Here is a 17,266-nt window from a genome sequence, read left to right as displayed (position 1 = left end):
ATGCACAAGGAGGCCAGCTCTCAGCAGGAAATGAATTTCTCAGCATGCCTTAAAATGTAACTTAAAACTCTGTAAGGCACAGGTGTACTGGTTAAGTCAACAACATAAAGCTTTAAAAATGTGTTTCATAGGTGCTCACGCGTGAGCTAAATCAAATTCGTTGACTAAAAGACATTTTGGCAAAATATTGATATAGTAATAGTTTATTGCCTGGCGATCACATTGTGGACATTTTGTTTTCTTTAGACTTTTCAGTGATTTTCCCAATTTTTACAGTGAGAATGGAATACTTTGATAATCAAAACCAAGCAATATTAAACTATTAAAAAGTGAGCTAAGCCCCTTGGGAAGATAGTAAAAACCAGTTTGCAAGCCAGAGGATAAAGTTGTGTTTATTTTTTCCACTTTTTTTCCTCATAAAAACAATATAGCTAACGTGTGGGAAGTTTGGGATTCAGAGAGAACCAACCACCCACGGCCCAGCCCTCATGACTGTCTTTTCCCTTTGACTTAACTCTCTCCAGTCCATGCCCAAGTTCACATGAATGTTTACTTAATTGCAGTCATCATCAAAAAATTTTAATCATTTTTTTACTTACTTGCATTATGTACGTGTGTGTGTGTGTATATACTTTTTCTTTTTTTTTTTTGAGACGGAGTCTCACCGTCCCCCATGCTGGAGTGCAGTGGCATGATCTCGGCTCACTGCAACCTCCACCTCCCAGGTTCCACCTCCCAGGTTCAAGCAGTTCTCATGCCTCAGCCTCCTGAGTAGCTGGGACTACAGGTGCCCACCACCACACCCAGCTAATGTTTGTATTTTTTTAGTCGAGATAGAGTTTCACCATGTCAGCCAGGCTGTTCTTGAGCGCCTGACCTCAGGTGATCCACCTGTCTTGGCCTCCCAAAGTGCTGGGATTACAGGTGTGAGCCACTGTGCCCGGCCATATTCTTAGTCACAAACATTTTATTTTATTTTATTTTATTTTTTGAAACAGAGTCTCGCTCTGTCACCCAGACTGGAGTGCAGTGGTGCAATCTTGGCTCACTGCAACCTCTGCCTCCTGGGTTCAAGCAGTTCTTCAGCCTCAGCCTCAGCCTCCTGAGTAGCTGGGACTACAGGTGCCCGCCACCACGCCCGGGGTTTCTGCTAAAACCCTGTCATTGGTCAGGCTGGTCTCAAACTCCTGACCTCATGATCTGCCTGCCTCAGCCTCCCAAAGTGCTGAGATTACACACGTGAGTCACCGCACCTGGCCACAAAAATTTTATTTATAAAAGTAAAATTAGGTAGACATGCAGTGATAAAAGGAATTTTAAGGATAAAAATATCCATTGCCATAATTTGTCTCCTAAATAATGACAACACATTAGCTATAGCCTCTTTTTTTTTTTTTTTTTTTTTTGAGATGGAGTTTCACCGCTCTTGTTTCCCAGGCTAGAGTGCAGTGGTGCGATCTCAGCTCACTGCAACCTCTGCCTCCCTGGTCCAAGTGATTCTCCTGCCTTAGCCTCCCGAGTAGCTGGGATTACAGGCACGTGCCACCACACCTGGTTAATTTTTGTATTTTTAGTAGAGATGGGGTTTCACCATGTTGGCCAGGCTGGTCTCGAACGCCTGACCTCAAGTGATCCACTCGTCTTCGTCTCTCAAAGTGCTGGGATTGCAGGTGTGAGCTACTGTGCCCGGCCAGCCTCTTATTTTTTAATTTTTAAATTTAAAAAATTATATTAACTTGCATTATATTTAAAACATCCATATAGCTCCTAATTGTCTTTTAAAAATTACTGTTTTGGATTATTTCCTTCTAAAAGGCTCATCTGTAGTTTAGCTTGTTGCTGGGTGTGAATTGTCAAATTGCATTCTGAAAGGATTTGAGCCATCTGTGTGGTCACCAGCAACCTGGGAGAATCAGTTGCCTCACATGCATTGCGTTCTTCAGCATTTCCATGTTCCTCCAAAACATTGTCCACCTGCCGTAATATCTTCCTACTAACTTTATAACCACATACAACTGAAAACACGAAGCCCCAAGTACACGTCTCTGTAGAGGACATGAGCAGCCAGTCAATAGAAGGGAAATGTGATTGTCACTCATGTGTGTGGAATCTTATTCAGCTATGCCAGTGGTTCTCACGTGGGAGCAGTCTTGTCCCTAGTATGCCTTTGGCAATGTTTGGAGACATTTTTGTCTGTCATGGCTTACAAGGAGGCTGCTACTGGCATCTAGTGGGTAGAGGTCGGGGACACTGCTAAACATCCTATAGTCCACAAGAGAGCTTCCCACAGTCATGTTTTATCTGGCCTAAAACATGTACAGTGCTAAGGTTGAGAAACCTTGAGTTAGGCTGATAATTAAAGAATTGCATTTAGACAGAAATGAAGTACCTCGGTCTTATTATTCATCCTTAAAGAAACCTTAATGCAAATATTTCCCTCATATAGATTGAAACACAAAAAGCCATAAATGGCTTCACTTGATAAGTGTTGGCCGAGAAGGTTTTGACCTAGCTGGAAATCAGTCAGGGCCCAGTGACAGGGAAGGAATCTCTGCTCCCCATGTAGGAGAGCTTGGGCGGAGGCGATGGGTGGACACCTCTGAGCTGGGCTGGAGACACATGTAGGACGCACTCCTTTTGCTCCTGGCAGGTTGATACCTAGATTGAAAGCTCTTTCTGGCTGACTGTGCCTATTTCACTACTTGTGCCCAAGGCCCTGTACCAGATATGCAGTGCTTCCCAGGGATAACATGTTCGTGGAGTGTTGGAAGCAAAAGAGAGCTAGTTATTCTTAACTTTCTTTGGATTATAGAATCTTTTAGAGAATCTTTTAGAGAATCTGATAAAAAGTACGAACACTTTGTTAGCAAACTTATAAATGGACAATTGCCTAAAGTGTGCCATTTGTGCAAATTATATGGGCCTCTGAAACATATCTGCGCGCCCTCTCTTAAAACATCCTGTCTGGTCTAATCTTTCTATAGAAGGCAGTGCCGAGAACACAAAAGCTGATGGAAAGGCCAGGTTTTCCTGATGTACAAGGTAGTGTTCTTTCCGTTTGAATCAGTCAGCACACATCCCACTTTTTACTCTCCTACACCTGTGGCAGGCATCACTAAGCAATCAGTGCACTCCATCCGAAAATAGCCTTGCGTTCTTTCTCCCTGAAGCACCTGGAGTCAGCACATGAGATGAACCGCTCGCCATCTCATCTCCCTGCTATGAGGAGACAGTTTCCAATGTTGATACTGGAATATAAAGTAATACAGTGATGGTCGGTGCCCCGGGTGATGGGATCACCTGCCCTGATAGATCCTTGTACTGAACACATTCCATCAGTGGCACTCTGGCCATCAGTTGCACCAGTTAGAATAATCACTAGTGGCCAAGTCCTGTATTCCTCTCCAATTTAGCTCCAGTTAGTGCTGGAATATTTGCCACTTACATGTAAGAAAAAGCCAACCTGAGTCCTCAGGAAGAAACACTGTCACAGTCTGCATGACCTTTGTCTCAGAATTGAGGATGGAGGTAGTTCGGTTCCTGGCTCTCAAGTTGGAACATGGAAAGCCGCAGTTCATCTGCAAGGCTGTGAGATAAAGGCTCTTTGTACTTGATTTTAGCAGGGCCGGGAGCAGGTGCAATCAGTACTTCCCTTTTGCAGGTTTAAAGGTTCAGGGATAGCAAATGACCTGCTCATTTAGTTCTGCAGTATACAGACAGCTTTTTCTTCGCTATGTTTCAGCTCCTGTGCACTAATCTACCACCTGTGGCTTGTATGTTTGTGAGAATTGTATTTAAATGAAATTTTCACCTGATCTGTCAGCTGTTGAAGGTCAGGAACTCTGCACTGCATTATTTCCATAGCACCTGGTTCCCTTCTCTGTGTGTGGTACATTGCGACCCAGTGGTGCTTTGAACTGAAGGGTATATTCCAAGAGTCAGAGGTTGAAGTAGTACTCACTCACATTTGGCTCTGAAATGCCTGCACCTCAGAAAAGGTGAGCTGTGTGGTGGAGAGGGCACAACAGTAAGGAGCCCTGGAGTCTGGCTTCAGTTTCCACCTCCCTCTGACCCTGGTCCATGCCAGACAACCTTGTCACCCCTTAGTATTCTTATTTGCAAAACAAGTGGGTAATTCTCTTAATTACCTCATAGCTCTGGCACTTGTCAAAATACTCTTAAAATAAATCCAGGCAGAAAGCTGAAGCAATGCAACAGCAATTCAACCGAGTGTCCTCCAGTTCAAGTTTTGTTTTGTTTTTTTTTGAGACGGAGTCTCACTCTGTTGCCCAGGCTGGAGTGCAGTGGTGCGATCTCGGCTCACTGCAAGCTCCGCTTCCCGGGTTCACGCCATTCTCCTGCCTCAGCCTCCCGAGTAGCTGGGACTACAGGCGCCCACCACCACGCCCAGCCAATTTTTTGTGTTTTTAGAAGAGATGGGGTTTCACCGTGTTAGCCAGGATGGTCTCCACCCGCCTCGGCCTCCCAAAGTGCTGGGATTACAGGCGTGAGCCACTGCGCCCGGCCCCAGTTCAAGTTTTGATACTACCCACTTAGCACAGACCCCCTAGGTTAAGGGGCTCCCTCCCATACTACTGCTCCCACCTCAGATGCCAGCCACAAGTCTGACGTGTTCCCTAGCCACCCTCACTTCTGCCTGGCTGGATGCAGCTTTAGGGTTAGCCGCCACCCCCTCAGGTTTGATAATTTGCCAGAATGACTGTCACAGAATTCAGGAAAGCTGTTTTTACTTTTACAGAGCAGCCCAGTGGTAGAGTCCTAAGGCGAGGGCTGGCGCCATGCGGAAGGCAGGAATGGCTGCCCTGTGGAGTCAGCCGCCCCCATCCAGTGCATCGTTATGCTCCCCAGCCAGAAAGCTCCCCAAGCCTTGTGGTCCGGAGTTTGTCTGAGTGTTTTATATAGGCATGATTGATTAAACCATCGGCCATAGAGTTGAACTAAATCTCCACTCCTTCTCCCCTCCCCCCCTCCCCAGAGGAGGTGGAGCTAAAAGTTCCAACTTTCCAGTCATGTGACTAGTTCTTCTGGCAGTCAGCCTCTGTCCTGAAACTATCTGACGCCCATCCTTCCCCACCTCCAAGACCCCCTTATTAGTATAAACTCAAGTATGGTCCAGAGGGGCTTGTTGTAAATAGCCAGATACCCCCTCAGGAACTTCCAAGGCTTTTAAGAGCTCTGTGCCAGTAGCCAGGGACAAAGACCAATACATATATTTTTTATTATTCTACAGATTGTATGTTAAAAAAAATTTTTTTCCTGATCAGTAAAGTTCACTGTTTTAGAACAATGGGATGATGATTTTTAGTGTGTTTCTTTTGGTCATTTAATTGTTGAACACAGACATGTGTTGCCCTGTCTTAAGTGCCCTCTTCAGATGAAGTGCCTGAAGCAGGAAGAGGGTCTGTGTCTCTTATGGAAGTGGATGTCACCGTCCAGCAGAGACACAGCCATAGACATCAGGCCCTTCCTTTGCTTTCTTTCACCAAAGGAGCCAGTGCATCAATCAGATGAAGGAGGTGAAGGAACAGTGTGAGGAGCGAATAGAAGAGGTCACCAAAAAGGGGAATGAAGCTGTAGCTTCCAGAAACCTGAGTGAAAACAACGACCAGAGACAGCAGGTAACTGGGGAATTTTTACCAAGAGTTTCTAGAAGGTACCCCTATCTTCAGACATTTTGTTTCTTTTATGTGCCGCCTGGCTTTCTCTGGACTCTGCCCTCCTTTGTGGGCTTGGCTCCCTGAGATATAACAAAGCAGAACCTGGTCCTGGGATGACTGGACCCTAACCAAGGGTTCTGGCCTTCAGCCCCACTTCCCAGGCTCAGGGCTTTACAGGAATTATTGTATTTAAAGCTTGCAGCCAGCCTGGGAGAGAGTTGCTGTTTTCCTGATTTGAGGACCCCAGCCCCATGGGAGGGGTTAAGTTCTGTGGCCAGCGTCACACCACCTGGTCAGTGGTAGAGCCCATCAAGACCTCAGGTCTGGCCGACTCCATGTCTCATGCTGTCATTCCACCTCCTGTGCAGAGCACAGCCCACGAAGCTGCTGCTTGAAGCCTTCTGGGTGATCTTTGAGAGTTTTTTAAAAATATAGCAGCTTTATTAAGATATAATTTGCATTCCCTATGATTCACCCATAGAAAATTTACAATTCATGGGTTCTGGGTATATTCACAGAGTTATGCAGCCATCACCACAGTCAATTTCAGAACATTTTTATTGGCACAAAAGAAACCCTGTATCCCTTAGTTCTCTCTTCAGTCCCCACAGCCCTAGACAGCCAACTGCTAATGTACTTTGTGTCTCTTGATTTGCCTCATCTGGACAATTTCCTGTCAATAGAATCATATATGTGTGGCCTTTTGTGTTTGGCTTTTTTTTTTTTGAGAGGGCATCTCGCTCTGTCACCCAGGCCGGAGTGCAGTGGCGCGATCTCAGCTCACTGCAGCCTCCGCCTCCCAGGTTCAAGCGATTCTCCTGCCTCAGCCTCCCTAGTAGCTGGGATTACAGGCACCCACCACCACACCCGGCTAATTTTTGTATTTTTAGTAGAGACGGGGTTTCATCATGTTGGCCAGGCTGGTCTTGAACACCTGACCTCAAGTGATCCGCCCACTTTAGCCTCCCAAAGTGCTGGGATTACAGGCGTGAGCCACCGCACCCGGACTGTCTGGCGTCTTTGACTGAGTATGAATACTTCAGGGCTCATCGGGGTTGCAGCATGTGTCTGTACTGCATTCCCTTTAATGGCTGATTAATCCATCCTGTGGATAGACCACATGTGGTTTATTCATCATCAGTTGATGGGCATTTGGAGTGTTTCCATGTTTTGGCTATTATGAATAATGCCGTATGAACATGAAGCTTTTGTATGCTCATATGTTTTCATTTCTCTTGGTTAATACCTAGGAGTGGAACTGCTGGGTTATATGGTAATCTATATTTAACCTATTGAGAAACTCCCAGACTTCTTCCAAAGTGGCCATACCATTTTCAACTGCCACCAGTAATTTATGAGAGCTCCAGTTTCTTCACATCCTTGCCAACTCTTGATATTACCTTTTTCATGATACCCTTCCTAGCAGGTGTGGAGTGGCAGCTCATTGTTGTTTGGGTTTGCATTTCCCTAATAACTATGATATCCGTGATGATATTGAGCATCTTTTCACATGTTTCATTGGCCATTTGTATATCTTCTTTGAAGATATTCAGGTCCTTTGGTCATTTTTTAATTGAGTGATTTTTATTATTGAATTGTAAGACTTTTTAAAATCTATTTTATTAAAGATATATGATAATGGATATATGATTTGCAAGGTTTTTTTTCCAATTCTGTGGGGTTTTTCACTTTCTTGCTGGTGTTTAGTTGAAGCACAAAAGTTCTTAATTTTGACAAAATCCATTTTATTTATTTTTTCTTTTGTTGTGTGTTTTTGGTGTTATATCTAGTAACACTTTGCCTGACCCAAGATCTTGAAGATTTACTGTTACATTTTCTTCTCAGAGTTTTATCATTCTTAGTTCTTACGTTTAAGCCTGTGATTCATTTTCAGTTAATTTAATTCTTGCATATGTTGTGAGGTAGAGCTCCCACTTCATTCTTGTGTGTGTGTGTGTGTGTGTGGTTATCAAGTTGTCTCAGTAATCACTTGTTGAAAGAAAGACTGCTTTTCCCCCACTGAATTGTCTTGGCACCTCTGTCAAAGTATGAGGGTTTTTAGTGAGCCTGAGTGTTTTAGTGAGCCTGAGTCCCTTGGCTGTGAATGTCCCCTATGCTTCTCCTCAGTACCCACTCCCTACCCCAGTAGGACAGAGTGGCTGGAATGGGCTGGAGTTGAGTAGCTTCCTTCTCCCACCTGGAAGTCTAGAGCTTACTGGAGTTGGGTGTTTCATTCCCCCACGTCAGTTAGGCTCAGATAATATGCCGGCAGGAGCTCTGGGTAATGCACTCCTCGTGAGGGCCAGCCTGGTTAAGGAGAATAGAGCACTCTGGCCTGTTTCAGAATGGTTCCTTTCCCTGCCACACTGCTGGAAGCACAAGCCGATTTTTCTCTGATATTCACTGAGAGCCTGGTTGAGCTCCTAGGGGTAAAACTCATAAGTATGGGAGTCCCTTATGACTGGGGCAGGTTTTTTCTTTCTTTTTTTTTTTTTTCTTTTTGAGTTGGAGTTTCGCTCTTATCGCCCAGGCTGGAGTGCAAGGGCGCAATCTTGGCTCACCACAACCTCTGCCTCCCGGGTTCAAGCAGTTCTCCTGCCTCAGCCTCCCGAGTAGCTGGGATTACAGGCATGCGCTACCACACCTGGCTAATTTTGTATTTTTTAGTAGATCGGGGTTTCTCCATGTTGGTCAGGCTGGTCTCGAACTCCTGACCTCAGGTGATCAGCCCGTCTCAGCCTCCCAAAGTACTGGGATTACAGGCATGAGCCACCACGCCCGGCCAGGGCAGGTTTTTAACTCTCAGACTCATCCACACTGAGCCTCAAACAGTTCATAACTGGACAGGTCAGGCTCTCTCACCCCGACACCAGTTCCCGTGGTGATGTCTGCTGGAGCCTGTCCTGGTGAGCCGGGACTCGCTATATTGGGCTGTCTGTCTCCAGGCTTAAGGACAGTGATTTACACTCTGTCCTCACCTCTCCTATGGATCCAAGAAGAGCTGATAACTTTTCAGTCTGTTTAGTTTTTTACTTGTTAGGACTAAGTGGTGACTTCCAAGCTTCTCACATGAGGAACTGAAAACTGGAAGTCTTCTAATACAGATGCTTGAAGGTGTACATTTCTTCTAAGCACTGCTGGAGCTGCTTCCCATAAGTTTTGGTATGCTGTGTTTTTGTTTTGTGTCAAAGCATTTTCTTTCTTTCTTTTTTTTTTTTTTTTGAGACACAGTCTCGCTCTTTCACCCCAGGCTAGAGTGCAATGGCATGATCTCGGCTCACTGCAACCTCTGCCTCCCAGGTTCAAGCAATTTTCCTGCCTCAGCCTCCCAAGTAGCTGGAATCACAGGTGCCTGCCACCACACCTGGCTAATTTTTGTATTTTTAGTAGAGATGGGGTTTCACCATGTTGGCCAGGCTGGTCTCAAACTTCTGACCTCTGGTGATCCACCCGCCTCAGCCTCCCAAAGTGCTGGGATTACAGGTGCGGGCCACCGCGCCTGGCTGTCCAAGCATTTTCTAATTTGCATTGTGGTTTATTGTTGGACTCATTGGTTATTTAGGAGTGTGTTGTTTAATTTCCAAAGATTTGCACATGTCATAAGTTTCATCCTGTTATTGATTTATAATCCATTCCATTTCTATTAGATAATTTACTTTGTGTGATTTTAGTTATTTAAGTGTATGGAGGCTTGCTTTGTGGCCTGCCATTTGTCCATCCTGGAAAATATTCTGTGTGTGCCTGAGAAGCAGGTGTGTTTGCCCTTGCTGGGCTGAGGGTTCTGCAGATGTTTGTTTCGTCAAGGAGTATTGTGTCGTTCATGTCTTTTTTGTTGTTGATCTTCCGCCTAGGTATTTTATTATTCTGTAAGTGCTTCCTCTCAGCAGAATCACTGCCCAGTTTTATTCTGTATTGACAGTACTTTCTGGGAGACCTTGACTCAACCTCTTGTCTTCTGATTTACGCCACATGACCAGGGCGTGACCAGAGTAGACCGTGGTGTTTCTCGGGGTCTTGGTTGGAAGGATATGGTGGTGGGATTGGTGGGATTCATTGCATTGGTGGGATTCTTGTACCGCTTCTGCTCACAGAGCCCTGCCCTGGCTGGCTGTCCTGTGCTTCTGTTTCAGCTCCAAGCCCTCAGCGAGCCTCAGCCCAGGCTGCAGGCAGCAGGCCTGCCACGCACAGAGGTGCCACAAGGGAAAGGAAACGTGCTCGGTAACAGCAAGTCCCAGACACCAGCCCCCAGTTCCGAAGTGGTTTTGGATTCAAAGAAACAAGTTGAGAAAGGTAAGCAGAGCCCAGCAGTTGCCCTGTTCCCAGCTCTCCAGAGCCCCGTCAGAGGAAGCAGTCCCAGCAAGCTGCTGAGGCAGTCAGTGAACCCGGCAGCGGTGCAGCCAGGAGCAGGGACGTGTCTCTCTGGGCCCCTGGAATTGGGGCTTTGGGGCTTCTCTGACTGATGTCTCCTCCTTGTAAACGAAGTGCCTTGTTTTTGGGCAGCTGTGTAGAGAAAGGCCCAGGCTGCACCTTTATGCAGGACATTGGTGGGCTTGTGGGACTCAGGGGAGGCGGCTGAGCCCCAGACACTGGGAACCAGGAGGCTGCTGTGTCCTTGAGCAAGCCCCGCGTGGGCCTGCCTGCCCTGGTTCCCAAGTGCTTGCTCCAGCGGACATGACGATCAGGTCACTCAGCAGGATACCCTCTTCCCTTTATACCTTGTCAAGGTAATTTAGTCCAGGTGGTTTTTTGTTTTTTTTGTTTTTTTGTTTTTTTGTTTTTTTTTTTTTTGAGTAAGCTACTTTTCCCTTCGTCGCGGTTCTGACAATGAGCTGCAGGCACAGAAAGGCCTGCAGTCTGTGGCTGAGGTCACAAAAGGAGCTACCTGGTTGTTCTCCTGTGTGCAGCCCACCCCACCCCCACTCCTTGGGAAGGCTCTGGGAATTGAGTGGCACCAGGTTTTGCTTTTTTTTTTTTTTTTTTTAAATTAAATGCTGGCGAGGTCACAGCTAACTGTGTTCTGTGCACAGAGGAAACCAATGAGATCCAGGTGGTGAATGAGGAGGAGCCGCAGAGGGACAGGCTGGGGCTGCCGCAGGAGCCAGGCCGGGAGCAGGTGGTGGAAGACAGACCTGTGGGTGGAAGAGGCTTCGGGGGAGCCAGAGAACTGGGCCAGACCCCACAGGTGCCAGCTGCCCTGTCAGTGAGCCAGGAAAATCCGGAGATGGAGAGCCCTGAGCGAGACCAGCTTGTCATCCCCGACGGACAGGAGGAGGAGCAGGAAGCTGCCAGGGAAGGTGGGTGTGAAGCTTCGGGGGCCGCTGTGGACTCCCTTCCACCAGACACCCAGCCCACCTCCATCTCCTTCCCAGCCCACCTCCATCTCCTTCCCAGCACCAACAGATCACCCTGAATTGTACCAAACAGCAGTCCACAATTTGCCAATTCCTTTTCCTTTGAAGGTTTCTTATTCGTTATCAAGAGGGAGGCGGGAAGGAAGAGCAGCATATGCTCTAGAACTCGAGGTTTTAGACGCAATTTGGCAGGGAGTCGAGGGGACCTTGCAGGTGGGTGGCCTGCAGATGGGTGCTTAGCATCAAGTGGACGCCCCCTCCTGGCAGGCAGGCCACATGCCCCATCTTTGTATGTCCACTGTCATGCAGTGTCTGGTACCATTTAGACAATCAGTGCCTAGTGAATGAATGATTGAAGGAAGGAAGGAATATTGGGTAGATGAAGGTTAATGCATATGTGAACATTGAGAAAAAATGACATGTGAATCACTCCTTTTTGGTTTGGTTGACTTTTTTCTTTTTAAATAAATAAAGGGTAGGAATCGGAGATCAACCGACTATTCCAGGATGTATTTCAGTCCCTTCAGATATGGAAAATGTCCTTCCCACCTGCGCCAGGAACACTTCTGAGGACATGACACCTGCGCTCTGGGGTGGACCAAGGCACAGAATTGGGAGAATACACTTATTTGCAGAAGTTACCTTGATGCCATTTAAATCTAATTTTCACTTCAGTGTCTTACTGAAGAATGTGTCCTCCCAAGTTCCAGTTAAAGAATTGCATTTTGTCAGCCTCCCTCTAAGTATCCCTGCTCTGTCCCTGTGTTCCGTGCCCACCCAGCAAGAAGATGCTTGTGGTGTGTGAGGCGGGGAGATCCCACTGGCTGGCTCAGCCTGTGGCGCTTCAGTGTCAGATCCCTCAGCGTCTGGTCACAAAGCGTAACAAAGGTGGGCCTGAGATGCCATAGTGCCTGCAGGATGCACCTGCTTCTAGACGCAGGTGTGATGACCTCATTTAAAGAAACGCACTGGACACATAGGCCTGTGCAGTTTCCACCCCAGGCAGTGAGCCAGAGAAAGACTAGAGCTGCTTTTCCAGGTGTGCACTTTTAAAAAAGATTTTGTTTGGCCGGGCGCAGTGGCTCACGCCTGTAATCCCAGCACTTTGGGAGGCCGAGGTGGGCGGATCATGAGGTCAGGAGTTCGAGACCATCCTGGCCAATATGGTGAAACCCATCTTTTCTAAAAATACAAAAATTAGCTGGGCATGGCAGCACATGCCTGTAATCCCAGCCACTCAGGAGGCTGAGGCAGGAGAATCGCTTGAACCCGGGAGGCGGAGGTTGCAGTAAGCCGAGATTGCACCACCGCACTCCAGCCTGGGCGACAGAGCGAGACTCCATCTCAAAAAAAAAAAAAAAAAAAAAAAAGATTTTGTTTACCAGCCTGCATACACATATAAAATATGTAAGTTAAACCCTTTGAGTAGGTCTCTTGAAAGCCTTTTGTCCTCATCTTCTCTGGCTGCTGCCCACTCCAGGGATGAATAGAGTAATGGGTGCTCTCATACTGTAAGTATGAGGGACACCATCTCACGTGGCTCACAGTGGCAGCTCCATTTCCTCTCTCCATTCTAAGGAGATGCTGTCATTAGCTGTAGATATCCATTCCATCCTAAAACAGTGGCACCTTTCTTTTATCTTGAGTTGATTATCTCTTTAAAAAATTGAGATTTGGGTCGTTAGTTTCTCCATGTTCAGCCTAGAATGCACCCTTGTATTTAGGGCCATGCTGTCTCTAGATTCCGAGTCCAAGTGGAGTACACATAATGCGTGTGCTTGTCCTGGAAGCCAGCCCATGCATCCCTACCATTTCCAGAGAGGCAGCAGACAGATCTGATTGTGAGCAAATATGGCTAACCCCCAGCACCTGTGCTCTGATATTCCTGTGACATCAAGACAGAAATGATGTAGCTTATGTTTTATGTGCTAATTTTACAGGGAGAAACCAGCAGAAACTGAGAGAAGAAGGTGACTACAACATGGATGAAAATGAGGCGGAATCTGAGACAGACAAGCAAGCAGCCCTGGCAGGGAATGACAGAAACATAGATGGTAAGAATGGGGCCTAGGTCGGTGACGAGGTCACCTTTCATTTCCCTTTTCTGGTCCCTCACTGTGATTATCCAATGAATCCCCAAAATTATATTGTAATTAATGGGTCATTTCAAGGAGATCGTCTCTTCTTTAGGAGCCTTTAAACCAGGGGCAGTGGAGGGAGGTGAGGGTTGAGAAGCCCAAGGTGATGCAAACCATTCGGAAAGTCTGCATCGTTTCTAGAAACATATTCAGTGTGGCTCAAGTCTTTAAGTAGGATGATTTTTCAGTGACATTTAGGGATTTCCCAACAAAATGGCTAGGTCACTACTTGATCAGTCTGCCTCCCAGATGAAAAGCCCCAGTATGTGCATAGAGCTTCCAAGCAGCTATGATAGCTGCCCTCTGTATTATTATTTTGAATTTTTGAAGAGTCCAGGCCAGTATCTTATAGAATGTATCAAACTCTGGCCTTGTCTGTTTGCTTGTGATGGATTCAGGCCAATGAATTCTTGCTTCTCCCCAGGAGGCATAACAGCAGATGGTCCTACAGGTGGTTGGTTGATCCCTTAGCTAACGTGGTGCCCACAGGGTCTCAGAAGGCCATTTTCCTTTTGATATTAATAGTCATCTAGAAGAGGATGCTTTGAACTTGTGTAGCTTTACCATCCATTGATGAACATTGCCCAAGTGGTGACATTTTACATGCTGCCATCCCAGCACGTTTATTACTTGACATTTTTTAAGGAACTCCTCTCCCTCCTCCAACATACTTGTTTGTTTTGGTATCACTATGGACTCATAGTATTCTTTCTTAAAATTCATTTTTCTGGGCCAGGTGTGGTGGCTCACACCTGTAATCCCAGTACTTTGGGAGACCGAGGCAGGCAGACCACCGGGTCAGGAGATTGAGACCATCCTGGCTAACACGGTGAAACCCCGTCTCTACTAAAAATAGAAAAAATTAGCCAGGCGTGGTGGCATGCGCCTGTAGTCCCAGCTACTCGGGAGGCTGAGGCAGGAGAATCGCTTGAACCCAGGAGGCAGAGGTTGCAGTGAGCCGAGATCGCACCACTGCACTCCAGCCTGGGCAACAAGAGTGAAAATCCATCTCAACAACAACAACAAAAGAACCCAAGCCATGTGACTATAGTTTCCCACAGCCTGAATACTGCTGATTATAGAGTCATGGGGGAGTTGAGTGAGTTCTCCTGGCTTCTCTTTTCTATAGAGTGGCAGCTACACCCAGAGGCTTGATGAGACTCAGGTCCAGGCTCAAGCCCTCGGTAAGATGAGTGGTGGTGTGTTCTTTCATCGGGAGGCACATCATGTCTGGTGTCTTTTTTTTTTTTTTTTTTTTTTTTTTTGAGATGGAGTCTCGCTCTGTCACTCTTGCTGAAGTGCAGTGGCACGATCTTGGCTGACTGCAACCTGGTGTCTTTCTTTTTGTGATGCCAGTTGATGGTCAATGCCTGTATCAATTCATTTTTATGTTGTTAATTGGAATGTTCTTAGAAGTAGACACTTCAGCTGGGCGTGGTGGCTAACACCTGTAACCCAGCACTTTGGGAGGCCAAGGATGGTGGATCACCTGAGGTCAGGAGTTTGAGACCAGCCTAACTAACATGGTGAAACCCCGTCTCTACTAAATACAAGAAAATTAGCCAGGTGTGGTGGCACATGCCTGTAATCCCAGCTACTTGGGAGGCTGAGACAGGAGAATCGCTTGAACTCGGGAGGCAGAGGTTGCAGTGAGCTGAGACTGTGCCATTGCACTTCAGCCTGGGCAACAAGAGTGAAACTCCGTCTCGGAAAAAAAAACAAAACACCTCAGTAGTATTGTTTGTATAAGGTAGATAGGATAAATGTTTGATTTCTTTCCTTTTTATTTAACAGTTTTCATGGCTATGAATTACTTCCCCATCTTCTCTGAGAGTAACTACTTTTAAAATATCATCATAAACTTCAGAATTCAGCAGAAATTCTCAGGGCAGCAGGAGTTGTTGTAACAACTACTTCACTTCAGTTTCGGCCTTGCTGATCCTGCCGATGCCCTTTTTTTTCTTCCTCAGATGGAGTCTCACTCTGTTGCCCAGGCTGGAGTGCGGTGGCACGATCTCGGCTCACTGCAACCTCTGCCTCCCGGGTTCAAGTGATTCTCCTGCTTCAGCCTCCCGAGCAGCTGGGATTAGAGGTGCGCGCCACCACGTCCAGCTAATATTTGTATTTTTATTAGAGACGGGGTTTCACCATATTGGCCAGGATGGTCTCGATCTCCTGACCTCATGATCCGCCTGCCTTGGCCTCCCACAGTGCTGGGTGGCATGAGCCACCGTGTCTGGCTAACAATGCCTTCTTTTATTACCATCTGGGCAGTGCATTATTCATTTAATGTTTTAATACTTACATTTTTTTTACCTTTTCATTTTGAAATAATCTAGACTTCTTTAAAAAGCAAAAAATTTCTGTATACCCTTTACCCAGGTTCCCCAAATGTTAACATCTTATATAACCACAGTAAAATTACCAAAATAAGGAAATTAATGTTTATACAATGCTATTATCTAATCTGTAGACTTTGTTGAAATTTAGTGAGTGTCCAATTCATGTCTTTTTTTCTGGTTCAGGATTATACGCTGCATTTATTGTCAGACCTCTTTAGTGTTCTTTATCGTGGAGCAGTTTCTTTATCATTTATGTTGTTGGTCTTTTTTGAAGGATAGTGGCTCAGTTATTTGGTCGAAAGTCCCTCAATCTGTGCTTGTCTGATTCTTCAACGATGTCCCCCTAAAAATTATCTTTTATATTTCTCCAGGATGTCAGTTGTTTCAATTGGCAGAGTTGTTTGGAATTTTTAGAATCCAAGTCCTAATTTGAATTTTCAGCTGTCTTCATTTAGGCAATTTTTTAAAAAGGCAAATGGCAAAATACACTAGCAGCCAGACTTTGAAGTAAATACAAACTCTCTGTTCTTTGTCATTGACTCCACTCATTTATGTTCTTGAGCATGTTTCACGATCTGGTCACTGTCTTACATCTATTCTAACAACATCTTTTTTTTTTTTTTGAGACAGTCTTGCTCTTTTTGCCCAGGCTGGAGTGCAATGGCACAATCTCGGCTCACTGCAGCCTCCGCCTCCCGGGTTTAAGTGATTCTCCTGCCTCAGCCTCCTGAGTAGTTGGGAGCTGGGATTACAGGCTCATGCCACCATGCCCAGCTAATTTTGTATTTTCAGTAGAGACAGAGTTTCACCATGTCCGCTAGGCTGGTCTCGAACTCCTGACCTCAGGTGATCCGCCTGCCTCAGCCTCCCAAAGTGCTGGGATTACAGGTGTGAGCCACTGCCCCGGCTCTAACAACTTTTTAAATTGGGCCTAGTTTCCTACTAAATGATTGGCTTTGCGGTGAAGCCTTTTTGGATCTCTCATTCCCTACACTCAGGTGTCCTAAGGACTTGATGTTGTGCGAGGTTTTAAACAAAGTAGGTGTAAGGTAAAGAAAATGAGTGCCTTGTCAGCTCTTTGAAGAAGTTGAAGAAATGTCGTCAACATCAGCTTCAACATTATTTTAAGATTGTGTCATTGAAATAGTGAGACCTTACTTGCTCCAGGGAAATTAGAAGAAAAAAGCATTAGCTCCAACTTTATTAGAGCCTTTAACAGATACCATTAATTTAATATGGCAGTTATTTAATGGTCATTAAACTACCATTTAATGTGCCATAGTTATAAATCAAGACCGTGGTTTTAGGTTTTATTTGTGATGTGCCTTTTTATGTTTTCTGTGTGTTAAAGGATAGAGTAAGACCAGATGGTAGAAGCTACATACAGACATCAGCTCTGTAAAGGGAGAGCTTTGGAGTCACAAGAGCTGTCTGAAGCTGCGGGACGGCTCTCAGGAGGCAGCGTGTACCATTAGAAGTGCAGTAGCAAGGGAATCACGCCGCACAGGAGCGTGGTGATTATATTTAAAATGTCATGAGTGTACTTGATACTGTCCATTTTCTATGGCATATGGGGCATTATGACACTGTTACAAACAAGTATGGAGTCTTTAGGTGCTTCAGCTTTGTTTCCTGGCACATTGTTGGTCATCCATTTGGACCCTTTGAAAGGAGAGGAGTTCCACCTGGGTGTGGTGGCTCACACTTGTAATCCCAGCACTTCGGGAGGCTGAGGCGAGCAGATCACGAGGTCAGGA

The 17,266-nt window shown here is 46.0% G+C and overlaps 1 protein-coding gene across 5 annotated transcripts in view; it reads left to right on the top strand.

Annotated features, from left to right (window-relative positions):
* GOLM1 (golgi membrane protein 1) overlaps positions 1-17,266 on the top strand; it is a 75,098-nt gene that overhangs the window by 54,851 nt on the left and 2,981 nt on the right. For all 5 annotated transcript variants that reach the window (XM_063649647.1, XM_063649648.1, XM_054502352.2 and 2 more), the window contains 4 exons: positions 5,510-5,639; positions 9,809-9,968; positions 10,706-10,972; positions 12,970-13,083. In XM_063649647.1, the coding sequence (XP_063505717.1) occupies positions 5,510-5,639; positions 9,809-9,968; positions 10,706-10,972; positions 12,970-13,083 (671 nt within the window). The remainder of the gene's footprint in view (positions 1-5,509; positions 5,640-9,808; positions 9,969-10,705; positions 10,973-12,969; positions 13,084-17,266) is intronic.

Source organism: Pongo pygmaeus, chromosome 13, assembly GCF_028885625.2.
Source record: "Pongo pygmaeus isolate AG05252 chromosome 13, NHGRI_mPonPyg2-v2.0_pri, whole genome shotgun sequence".
NCBI classification, from domain to species: Eukaryota; Metazoa; Chordata; class Mammalia; order Primates; family Hominidae; genus Pongo; species Pongo pygmaeus.
The sequence above is the reverse complement of the archived record's forward strand: the minus strand, read 5'-3'. Positions and strand labels throughout refer to the sequence as shown.